This window comes from Enhydra lutris, unplaced genomic scaffold, assembly GCF_002288905.1.
Source record: "Enhydra lutris kenyoni isolate GAN:26980312 unplaced genomic scaffold, ASM228890v2 scaffoldscaffold23, whole genome shotgun sequence".
NCBI classification, from domain to species: Eukaryota; Metazoa; Chordata; class Mammalia; order Carnivora; family Mustelidae; genus Enhydra; species Enhydra lutris.
The window spans coordinates 16,439,942-16,452,812 of NW_019154107.1; the positions used below are offsets into that span (position 1 = coordinate 16,439,942).

The 12,871-nt window shown below is 40.4% G+C and overlaps 1 protein-coding gene across 1 annotated transcript in view; it reads right to left on the bottom strand.

Moving 5' to 3' along the window:
* LOC111150439 (transmembrane protein 47) overlaps nucleotides 1–12,607 on the bottom strand; it is a 30,320-nt gene extending 17,713 nt beyond the window's left edge. The window contains exon 1 of the mRNA XM_022507904.1: nucleotides 12,159–12,607. Within this exon, the coding sequence (XP_022363612.1) occupies nucleotides 12,159–12,384 (226 nt within the window). The 5' untranslated portion in view covers nucleotides 12,385–12,607. The remainder of the gene's footprint in view (nucleotides 1–12,158) is intronic.
* Nucleotides 12,608–12,871: the final 264 nt, after the last annotated feature.

The window sequence follows — 12,871 nt, forward strand, 5'->3', positions numbered from 1 at the left end:
GTATACACATATACTTCCTTATCTACCAATGTAGAGTTAACAAAATATACATATAGAATGTTCTGTACTTGAATGATTTTTTGGATATTATAACAAATGAGCAGAAAATTTGTCTCTACACTAATGGTTTTTCCATTAGAAGGTTTGCATGCCACAAACACTTGCTATCCCATATTCAGTGTTTGCAAAACAAATTAAAATGTCATAAAAATCTCAATTTTCAGCCCCATTTCTTAAAATAAAATCATCTATTTTAAGTTCTCATAATTGGTTAATTTCTACATCAATCTTAGTTCCACAATTTTATAGCCCTCACAGTATTTAGTCAGATGAAGTGTAAGAGTCCTTAGAGATTTATTACTCTGCATTAGTTTTACACATTTCTATAAATGATAAAGTGACACTGTAGTGGAGCAGTGAACATAAACCAGCTCTGCAGAACATCAATGGCCACGGTGCTACTTTACAAATTGCAGTGCTCTGCACAGTTAAAACTGGTCATTGTTCAATGTCAGGCCAGCTGATTTGAAATTTGAGTTTGGTTTCCGAGATCTCAGAAAACAAGTGCTAATCAGTTTTGATGAAAAAAAAAAAAAAAAAGGTACATCCTCAGTCCATGAACCAGGGAGGACTCAAATGGGCTGTGAAGAATGTTTTGGATCTGGAACTCCCACCTGAAATTAGGCTGCCATACTCTCTGGCAGATTCTGTTTAAGAGTGTAGCAGATCCCCCGCTTATCTGCAGTTTCGCTTTCCATGCTTTCAGTTATCTGCAGTCAAACGTAGTCCAGGCTGGAAGCGGATGATCCTCCCGATGAATCACCAGAAGGTCAATAGTAGTAGCCTAATGCTACGTCACAATGCATGTATCGGTCACCTCACCCTATTTCATCATGTAGGCATTTTGTCTTCTCACGTAATCACGAGAAGGATGAGTATAGCACAATACAATAGTCCGAGAGAGAGATCATATTTACATAACTTTTAGTATAGTATATTGTGATAACTCTTCTATTTTTTAATCTTAGTTATTGTTGTTGATCTCTTACTGTGCCTAATTTAAAAATTAAACTTTATTGCAGGTATGTGTGAACAGGAAAAAACATAGTATATATATGGTTCAGTACCACCCAGAGTTTCAAGCATCCACTGAGGTTCTTGTAATATATCCCCCAGAGATGTGGGGGGGGGGGCTATTGTATTTTGGCAAAACTGACACAGTGGCACACACAAGGCACTGGATGTGCACCTATGGAAGCCAAGGCTCAAGATACGTGTGTACTTCTCTACTAGTGCTTTCTTTAAAAAATAAATAAATAAATAAAAGTTAAACATTTTTAAAAAGGAAAAAATAACAGGAATGAATATATATAATGTTATACTTTTCCCTGTAGTTACAGAATCAAAATTGGGCAGTCTTTATATCACAACATCAAGTCCAGCATTAATATGCAACTCAGGAACTAAATTCAAGTCCTCTTTCAAGGTATTTTTATTAGCTGGCGCCAGAGTTTCCAATGTCTATAAATGCTTTAGTATTCTGCAGAATTGTGCTGACTTTCTTTACAGTCTAATACATGAGACAGTTCTGAAATTGCCATTGCATTATGAAAATTCTATGAGCCACATTCTAATTGCCAGATTGGAGAATTCACATTCCTTTAGGGAATTCATGGTCAAAGTTTACTTCCAATTTTCATGAAAGGCAAAATCTTAATGACAATACACTTTCCACACGTTCCACAAGTTCAAATGCACCACACCAGTGTCTAAAGCTTTCCTCCACCCACCTCATTTCAAAACGTTTAACTTGTCAAACACTGGCTAATTTATTTACCTCTGTAGGTACTGTTTATACGCTGAAATTAGTTCTACTGTATGTAAATCCCTGAGCACACAACTGCCACTTCTTCTAGGAAATTAGATAAAATTAAAAGGCAATGAAGAAACAGATTTTTAGTCTTAGAAATTCAACTCCCACAATTTGGGCGGGCAGTATTTTCCTAAATGTATTTTAATGTTTTAATATGGGAGTATCACTGTTTTAGAATTCTCATCACAAATTAAAATACTGATTTTTAATGAACTTTTATAATCCCATTCAAATTTGCCAAACACTTTTATTTTCACCTTTGAATTCCCTAAAAGACAGTTATATCAACCAAAATGATATCCATAACTGCAATCGAAATCATTTACTGTTCCACCTAGAAGAGGTGACAGGGTGAAGAGGTTTCCTATCATCTTGACACCACCTCATAGGTCATCCATAAATCTTCCCTAAATCCACAGAAGCTGGATCATTTCACTCATCCCCAGAACACCTTCAGTTTTTCTAAATACTTTTATTCACTTGTTGGGCATATGTATAGCAAAACACTTAAATTAATTTTAATTATATTGGTGCGAACTCATTTTTGCCAATTCCATTTTTATCATCAGGAATGGGAACTACTGGGATGGTTTATATTTGTTGAGGAGAAAACAAGCTCCAGTTACAGAATAACTTTTCAAACCCCAATTCTCTAACACACCGACCTCATCACAAAAGAACATGCCTTTTTCCTGACTAGCTCATCTTATTAGAAATTATGCACTGAATTACTTTCATCAACTGTAATTTAGGATTTTGAGATTAATGCTACATATTTCCAGGTTTGGACAGTAAGCCCATATCCTCATGTATGAAAAATGAATCAAAATGGTGCTGTTAATTTGTGTAAAAGGAAGGTAACTATAGACTTAACAGCCAAAATATTTCCAGAGGTATCAAATAATACACTTCACTTTTTCAATCTGTATATGGCAAATGAAATGGAAAACTGAAGCCATTACTGAGGGAGTTTAAACTTTGTTTTCTTTGTTAAGTTGCATTCTGACCTAAATCCACCAGTGTTACATTAATTTTCTACCACTACATGAGATATAGAGACAAAGACAGGCAAAAGAAAAATTTTCATTCCAATTTCAATAATTAAAATGACCATGTCTTTTGAATCAACTAATATCAAATCCTACATTCTTCATGTGCAAACAAATATTTAAAGCAAACAACTATGTGTCTTTTACAAAATGACAGCACAGACACTGTACACTGTGCCGCACAAAGTGAAATGGAATATTAGAGAAGCACCTACCTTGTTAATCAAGTTGCAATGATACGACTTAGAGTCCTACTCTTCAGGCCAACGTATGGATAAAAAATGTATCAAAAACACAGCGCCGACCTGACTTTAGCACATATACGAAACTAGGAGACCATGCAAGTAAGTGATACAACAACTCTAAAAACCAAAATGTAGGTCGATTTTGCCAAAATTCTGGAAAATTCTGATTGTCCAAAAGTACCAGACAAGTTACTAATTTTCAATCCATGACAATTTCATTTAAGCCTTTTGAATTATTCTGTGTGGTGTTAGATGAATATGTATCTCTTTTTCTTTAACAAATCAAGGGTTGTTTTAACTGCTTCACAGAATTCTATCTTAGAAAATTTGATGAAAATGCAATTTATCTCTAAATATCATAACGTATGGTATCTTTTCCCCCAAATAAGACCATTACATACAGTGCTTAGCAAAGTGCCCTGCAATTAAAGCATGTTGCAGAATTTGGACCCCCCCCCCCAAAAAAAAGACACACCATCACTGCTATCATGTACTATGTTAGAAATATTTCATTAGCATTTTATGGTAACTAATATTATCTAAAGGGTACAGGCTCAGTAGTAATTTCTAATTGTGCTATTTCCATAAAGTTGTGATGAGTTTGTTACACTGAACATCTTCCCCACTCTTTGGGGGAAAAAGAAATCTAAGGTTACAATTTAGGAAACTTGGTTATCTGGAAAAGCAGGAAGAAGAAAGTCCACACCAGGACTAGGAGTGGGTGACCTTCCTCTATTGAACTAAAAATCTTCTGTGTGATGAGTAACTAATAATAATCAAAGGGTAGACGGAAGGTAGCCAGTCACCCACGATCCGTACTGAGATACCCTCTTAGTAAATACGGGGGAGGGGGGATAAAATTGGCAAGATAGCAGCTCCCTGTTAGCAAACTTCTTTAGTTGAGATCTCTTCCATCCCCTGCAGAATTTGAACTTTTATTTCCCCCTTTACATTACTTTGTACATTTACATGATTTTGTTGTTTAAAAGCAAGTGTTTCATTCCTAACCTTGCTGTCCCTAACTAGCACAGTGCTGCCACACAAACTGGCTAATTCTATACCAGAATAATGCCTATGCCCTGTATGAAATCAATGAATATGTTTTAATGAAGTTAACTCCTTGGGCACACATGACAAGATAGGAAAAGGGAAAGGTCATTTATCTCTTTAAGTCACCTAGTGGTGCTAGGAAGACACCAGGTCGCATTCACAAAGTACTATGGCAACATTTTGATGAACTTTTGGTTTAGGTACCTTAAAACACAAGAGCAAGAAAACCCCGTTTGATGACAATTGCAGTTCTTTTGTGGATGAGCCTTTTACAGACTGAGGATATGTCACTCATGGATCCCAGCTTCTACATTTAAACATCTTTTTGCTAATAAACATGTATTTTGGAAAGAGAATCAATAGGTGACATTATGTTGAAATATGGCTCATTAAACTATCATTTAAAATCCCCCAACAGTTAATATAAGCTGCTAGAGACAAAAATGATCTAGGTATTTTTCCTCAGTTCTTTGGGAACCATGGATGCCTCGTTTTTGAAGATTTTTTGTTTCATTTTGTTTTTTAACAAAACAACAGAATAGAAAATTGATGGCCGACACTAGTGTCTCAAAAACCCACACAAATTACAAGCAAAAAAGGGCAAGAAAAGATGTCCTTGTCTAATTTTCAAGGGAGATAATCCAATACTTTGAAAAGACTGTTAAGATTTAACTGCCAGTAACTTTGACATATAAGGATGAAATTCTGTTTAAGGAACATCAGTCCCTTTCGATAAATAAATGTATCTTAAAAAAAAAAAAAGCCAGGATGCAGTAATAACTTGATCTAGTGAAATTTATATTCATGTAATCAATTTAAGAAACTTACATGGCTGCCTTCCACATACTTACAATTATGATTTTAAAATTAAACAGGTGTTTTAAAGCATCCGATCATGGCAAAACTTAAAAAAAAGTTTTGCTGATTTTTAAGGACTAGACATGCAAACAATGTAAATTTGATGATAGGAAACATCTAAAACTTCACAGACTTACTGACAGATGAGTCTACCTGAAGATCTTAAATTCTATGTGAAATCAGATCTTGGATGGTTTTAAAAAGTAGACGTCTGGGGCGCCTGGGTGGCTCAGTGGGTTAAGCCTCTGCCTTCAGCTCAGGTCATGATCCCAGGGTCCTGGGATCGAGCCCCGCATCGGGCTCTCTGCTCCGCGGGGAGCCTGCCTACACCTCTCTCTCTCTCTGCCTGCCTCTCTGCCTACTTGTGATCTCTGTCTGTCAAATAAATAAATAAAATCTTTAAAAAAAAAAAAAGTAGACATCTATTTCATGTGTAGTACTTAACCTCTGAATCCAAAGTGCCATACCTGGGAGCACTCAACAAACCTTCTGACACGAAAAGACAGTTACCTGCAGTGTGACAGGAAAGTTGGAAAACACACCGTGCAAAAATAGTTCAGCCAAGTACAATTCCTACTGAGTCACTACCATTGTATCTTCCTCACTTTTTCTTATCCATTCAAGAAATTTGCCCAGGCAGGAATACTTTTAAAAATCTTTTCTACTCCAAATGTGCTATGATTCTGTAATTCAATATATGGGCAATTGTCAGGAAAAGAATTTTTTTACTAAGGGAAAAACAAGCAAACAAAAAATAATTCGGCAACTCCAACATCTTTCTAGTGCTACAAAACTCGTCCCCTGTCTGAAATTTTAACATTTTAGTGTTTGTGTACAAAGAATCCGTCTCCTCTGTCTCATACAGAACTTTCTTAAAGCAAAACAAAACAAAAACAAAACAAAACAAAACAAAAAACTAAAGTTTATCAGCAACACAAAGTAGCAGATTATACCCCAGATTCAAATCAGTTTGAGCCTTGGTCATTTGAGACTATAAACCAAAATGGCTTAAGGTCACCTAAAGAGAGTGGGAGAAGTTCTCTATTTGTAGACTGGTTAGGTTTTTAAGCTCATTTGATTCCAAATCCAAAGTAACCCCATACAAGTGACCAATCATTAAACCCATGTGTTCAGGGCAGTTTTTGCCCCAGCCAAATTTTACTTATATAATTAATGCAAAGTTCCTTTTTAATTAAGATTTTATTTATTTTTTAGCTCAGAGACAGAGAGTAAGTGAGCACAACCATGGGAGTGGCAGACAGAGAAGGAGAAGCAGGCTCACTACAGAGCAGGACCCTGGGATCGTGACTTGAGCAGAAGGCAGATGCGGAACTGACAGGGCCACTCAGGCACCCTGATTGAAAATTCTTCAAGAAAGTAGCTACGTAGTTGTCTTTGTTCTTCAGAGGCAATAAAGTAAGAATGCAGATTGGCATCTAGACTCCAGTGTGAGACTCTATGCCTCAAAAGTGGCCCAACAGCATCTCCCATCCTACATGCTCATCATCTATAATGGGACCTTCCAGTTGCTCCATCAAGAGCAAGAGGTGGAGCCCAACTTTCCTCCCCTGGAATTTGGGCTGCCAAATGGCTCCTCTGTGATTTTCCAGCTAGTTAAGACAGAGACTCGTTCTCTTAGGACCCTCATTTTGGGGAAAACCACTCATCCTATAATAAGTTTGACTACCCTGGGACCACCATACCTAGTAAGGCTGGTCCCAGCGGCCAGACTCCAGTCTCTCCGCCATTTCCACCAAGGTGCCAAACCCAGTGAAACCATTTAGAAGAAGATCCTGCAGCTGCAGATGTTCCAGTCCCCAGCCATTCAAGTCACCCTCAGCTATGTCCCCCAGACATCCTGGAGCCCCAGATAAACCATCCTCATTATGCCTTATCTAAATTCCTGACCCACAGATGTCATGAGCATAATAAAATGATTGTTGTTTTGTACCACTAACTTTTGAAGTGGTTTGTTTCCCAGCATTAGTAACTGGCACTCTCTTGGAAAAAAATGTCTCTACCACCGACTGAAAACTTGGTAAACTTACAAAACGCCTGATCTCTTCAATAACATATAGGGATAACATTAACTCCCTTGCAAGTTTACTGTGACATTGGCAATAATTGAGATGGCTGCTCTGTAATAGTACTGAGAAAAAGGGTAGCTATTAGATAGTAATTTTGTGATCATGATCTACCAAGAGCATTGTTAAATGCTCGGTAATGCAGTAGCAAAACTTAAATTTGAAACTACCTTCCAAGGGGGATGGGGGGAGTCCTCAGTTTTGCAAAAAAAAAAAAAAAAAAAAAAAAAACTTTTGGCTTCTTTTTCTGAATATATAATAAGGAAGGAACACAACCCTAATGTGCAGGTACTTTTATATATTTAATCTTAATGACAAACCATTTGAAGCCATTAAATTGTATGAGGTCACGTGAATGGTTAAGTGGCCAAGTTCACGGCAGTTTGAAACTAAAGCCTCCTGTATTCTCGACAACACTACTCTGCTTTCCTACAGGATTACATTATAATTTAGCATAGTTCATATAGAAATCTACTGTGATATTTAGGTGATATATTCCAGGGACTTATTCTGAAGCATCTACAATCCTTTTCACTAATATATCTAGTAGTACTGGATGGATCTTTGGTCTCATTAAGTAGTCTTACCATTAACAGAAACTTGAAAGAAATTCCTAAAATATATTCTTGACAGCAGACAAAATCTATTGCCTGAGATATGCTTTTGTTTGTTTTGGTTTTATTGGGAAATGTTTTATGAAAGGCCAGGCTTCTCACACACCCATCAAATCCCTTTGCTGACAAAGACTGATCCAAATGGTTCCCTGGAGGTTACAATCATTCTATAAATGTGAGCAAAAAAGGAATTATATCTGCCCACAAATTAAAACATCTTTTGTAAAAGTCAATCTTGGGAGTTTGAAAATCTTAGGAGATGGTAAAAGAAAAATCATCACGAAGATCGTGAAATAAGTCGTACTTGTTTTTTTCTCCAGTTTATTGAGAAAGTTTTGGTGCTGAGTGCTACTCTTTGTATAACTTTCCACCCACCTATGTTGTGTAGGTTAAATAAAACTGCATTTGTTCTACTTATGTTCTTTTTCAGGAAGCCAGAAAAGGGTCTAACTGTCTGACCTCCAGGCCTGCAGAACTATTTGTAAACACGCATCGGTATCAACACATTTTGAGAAAGAAGCTAAACATTTCCTGAAGTTAAGTCCAGTTGTGAGGTTTCCCAATGCAATTCTGTTTCCCAATGAAGGTATGGATTCAAAATATGCACAAAGGACATACAACTGCATTCAGAATCACTAAACCTCAGATTTTCTAAGATTTGCAGTTGTTTAGGCAGTTTGGTTTATCTTAAACTATGACCCAAGTTTGGTTTTCTTACAATGCCTGTTAAAGTGGAATTTTCAACTAATTTTAGGAAAAGGAGCTACCTATAAAGCACTCTTAAGAGAACCTCTTGTCAACTGAAGAAAATAATAATATTCACCTGTTATTAGCATACGGCACACACTGCCATTTCAAAACTGCCAGTGACTCATGTTACAAATGAAGCTATTTTTAGGACAGTACATGAATGATGTTAATAATATTCCTTGAAAAAGACTATTTGATCAAGTATTTCATGGATAGAAAAGATGCATAGATATTCTGTAGATGTAAAGATGGATAAATGCACTTTTTATATCCTAAAATTACTCTTAGTAAAACGCACTCATTTGGCTATCTGCATGTCCTTGCTTTTTTGCTCGGTCAATAAATCACACGGACATCAAAAAAGGAATCTGCCTTGTATGAAATAGCTCCATATTTATAAATTTTAAAACCATCCTAGAGCACATTTGATGTCAAGTTTAGGGCATCAGCATTCTGTATCCACTTGAGCAATCCTATTTGCACTAAGAATTCTTTTGTAATGGCTGTGAAATCCTAACAACTATATTCTAAACAAAAGTTATCAAAACTAAATGTGACTAAGCAAAAGCCAAAAACATGACTACAATTTAAAAAAAAACTGATTAAAGATGTATTAAGAGGCTGCCCAAATCAGTAGTGGGGAAAACTATTCTTAGAAATTCTGTGGCCGGCAGCCATGGGAGTACTACCTATTCTAAACTTCTTAACAAGCATACTTTATTATTATTATTATTATTATTTTTGTTTGTTTCCACCGCGAATGACAGTTTATTGGCCGTTTTTCTCATTTGTCTTTTTAGAAAACTTCTAGCTTTAGATGAATGCCTAGACTGTCCCCCTACTCTGAATTGGTACACCAGAGAAAAGCATTACAGTTGACTGACACCCGGATTACTGGTTCATACTAGAAGTGCTGACGCAACCTTCAATACGCCAGGACACAAAAGGCATGGTTCTGCTTTCGCTTAAAACCATAAAACGGGTTATAAGCAGCAAACAACGCATATTTGGTAACAAAATTAAAATGCAGCTTTAAAAATAATAGCTGAGGGGAAAGTTTCCGTAGGAACTGGGCCTAAGTAGGACATATTGTCGTCAGTAGAAACATTCCTGAAATTTCCCTTCTGTAAATACAAGCTCGCCTCTTTATAGCAGTTTTAATTCTAATTAAGACAAAGGTTTTTAATTAAGCCCCGAAGATCCTGGTGAAGGGCCTTCAGTAAAACTGTCCTTGGTGGCTACTCCCGAGGTAATTCATTTCAAGAGACAATGAAGTGGATCTCTTAAAAAATCTTCAGAGAAGACATTTCTCTCCCTGCTTTCTGTTACTCCACACAGCAAACAGACTGAGAAAAGCTGCCTGCCCTCTGGAACAGGCAAGAAAAGCATTGCTCGTTTCAATTCAAGCTTCCCTCTTCATTTCAAAACATTTGTAGATAGAAGCTTCAAGTTCACAGAACATTTTAAGAAAGCACATTTTGTAAAGTGGGGGAAATAGAGCAATTTTCCATATTTTGTTTCCTTTCCTCCTGCACCCCCCACCCACCGCCTTGGAGAGGAAAAATGAACTGCTACTACATAAAGAAAGTCAAGAACTTGTTCCAGTTAGCCTCAAACAAAACCATCTCTAAGCCTCCCACATCATTTGCTCACCAACTACACTTTTTCTGGGATGAAAACTATTTTAAGCAAAATAGAACTGAAGCTGATTTTCAGGAACCCAAATAGAAATAAATGCTGTGGCATGAGTTTAAGCAGAAGGGTAGGATAACGGGCTTGGGCGGGGGGGAATCAGAAACTGTCCCTGGCTCCAATTTGTACTTCGTAGAGACCTTTTATCACTACCTTTGCATTAAGCTTGAGTCTCCCTACCTACTTCCTTGCGTGGAGAGGGGGAAAAAGCGGAGATAAATGGGTATGGAGGCAATTAAGGAGAGATTAGCAAACACTGCATACTGCTCAACAAACTCGGGTTGGCTTCTCCCCATTCCCCACATTCCTGGCCAAGAGAAAAGGATATGGGTCTGAAAAGAAAAGAGTAGAGGCTGGTTTCTCGAACCTATCTGAAAAGTCTTTATGCAATCAGGGGACTATTATTTCAGGAGACAGGAGAAAGGGGCAAAAGATTCCCGTTGCTAAGGAGACATGCTGAAGCTGGCATTCCTACATAAATTTCCATTTCTATTGGAAAGGGGAAAGAAAAGATATTTTCTCCAAAGTTTATTTGGATCCCCTGGTTACTGAAGAAAGGCATTTTACCAATTTATTTTATCTTTGGTTGTAAACAACAAACCCTGAAAGAATTAAAAGACCTAAATGTTGACCTCCTGCTGCCAACCAGTCCCCTCCACAGTGAATTAAGCAACAAAGACAAAATCCCATCAATAGGAATTTTGAAGTAAAATCAAAGAAGCAGCCTTTTGTAAACAGAAAATCAAATTTATGGAAGAAACTTAACCAAGTGAACTAATCTTTCTTGAAACAAGAAACCAAAGACAAAAGTAAATCAGGTTTGTGTGGCATTTGTGCTATTTCAACTTTCTTGGAACTTGAAACGTCTCCAGTAAAGGTTCATAAATAGTCCCAGAGAAGACAGACTGTCACGAAGGAATTTAATCAGTTTCTTAGGGGTACGCGTGGGTAAGTGTAAAATCACGGGCAGGTCCTCTCCCTTTATTCCCCTTTCTCTGCACTGACACCAGCAGCTGAAGAATCAAGATTAGCAAGGAATAGCGTTTACTGCAAGAAATCGGAAGTTTGCAGATTTCTGCTAACAGCGTAACTGGGGCGCAGGGGAAGCCAACTGGGGGTCAAGGAGAGAATAAAGCTCCCTCCCAGGGGGTGACTACCTTCTTCTCCACCTCCACCCCACCCGTTCGCAGCTTCCAGTGGTAGCTGAATAAGCCACAACTTTATAGGCATCTGTGAGTAAGTAGCTCATGGAGAACAGAAAGGTCTGAAGGAGAGAGGAGGTATTTGGAGAGCAAGAGAAAGAAGGGCAACTCACAACCAACGACGTGTCACCAAAAAAGGAAAGGAAATTACGCCTGTCTCTCTTCCAACTCTCCACAGCCGTCAAAAATTTAAGGAAATAAAACCCAAACCGAAACTCCCTGGGGAAAACCGGACAAAGTGGAGTAGAGCCGGCAGAAACGTGGGCACTGAGAGGTAAACTCAGGCAAATTCCTCCTTGAGAGAGGAGGGAGAAGAGAGTGGGGAAGACCGAGCAGAGAACCCACGACGTCTCGGTGGAGTTGGGGCGGTTTTGCTTGTCTCTTTTTTAACGAGAGTATGGAAGGCGTTGCATTTCTAACACAGCCCCACGGTTCTCGCCTTAAATGATATCAATTACCCCAAACAGCGTACGTGTTACTCCAGAGCCCGAGGAATGGCCACTGGAGGACGGAGAGGGCGTGGGACGTCGCATTGGGTTTGGCGACCAGGACCGGGGAGAGACGAGGGGTGGATCGCAGGGAGGCGGCTGGAGCCCAAGGGTCCGCAAAGGGTCAGGATGCGGCGGGGCGCACGAGGGTAGGGGACACAGAAGACGGGGAGAGAGGCGGTGGCCGTCCGGGCAGTGGGGCACCGGGCAGTCCGGGGTGGGAGGCAGGGGTCGCGGCGCGCCGGGCCCTCACCGCTGCTGAGCGTGGAATCGCAGTGCCAGCTGTCCAGGCTGGCGGGTTTCCGGCAGGACTCCCACAGGGACAGGTAGTACTGGTGGTCGGCCGTGACCCAGGCTGGGCTCAGCACGGCCCCCAGGTCCAGACACAGCGCCAGGAAGATGCACACCAGCCCGACCAGCTTCAGCGGGGTCAGCACAGACACGCGCACCTCCTCCATGCCGCTGCCGGCCGAAGCCATGCCCCGGGCGCCGCAGCTCCCTGCCCCGCCGGAGGCGAGGTCGCCAGGCGGGTCCGGAGAGCGGGGAGCCGGACCTCCTTCGGAGGGAAGCAGCGGAGCCGCCGCGCGCCGCGAAGGTAGGTCTGCGGAGGCTACCAGCCGAGGTGGGGGCTACCGGCAGAGGTGAGGGCTCTCTGGCAGCCGCAGCGACACCGATCCCGCCGCGGTCCTTCGCTGCCAGCCCCGCGCCGCGCTCTGCCGGCGCCCGCTCCGCCCCGGCGCGGCCAGGCTAGCTCCGCCCCGGCCCCTCCCCGGGCTGCGGGAGGCGGTGCCGAGCGGGGCGGGGCGGGGCGGTGGGTCCGCACCCCGGCGGCGTCAAGCTCCAGCTCCCCGCTAGAGAGGCTAGCGCGCGCCCCGCCCCTTGCCAATAAGCGAAACGGTTCCCTCTTCTCTGACCCTCGTGTGTGCCGCGCTCGGAACGAGTTGTCTACTGCACAGTGTCCGGCAC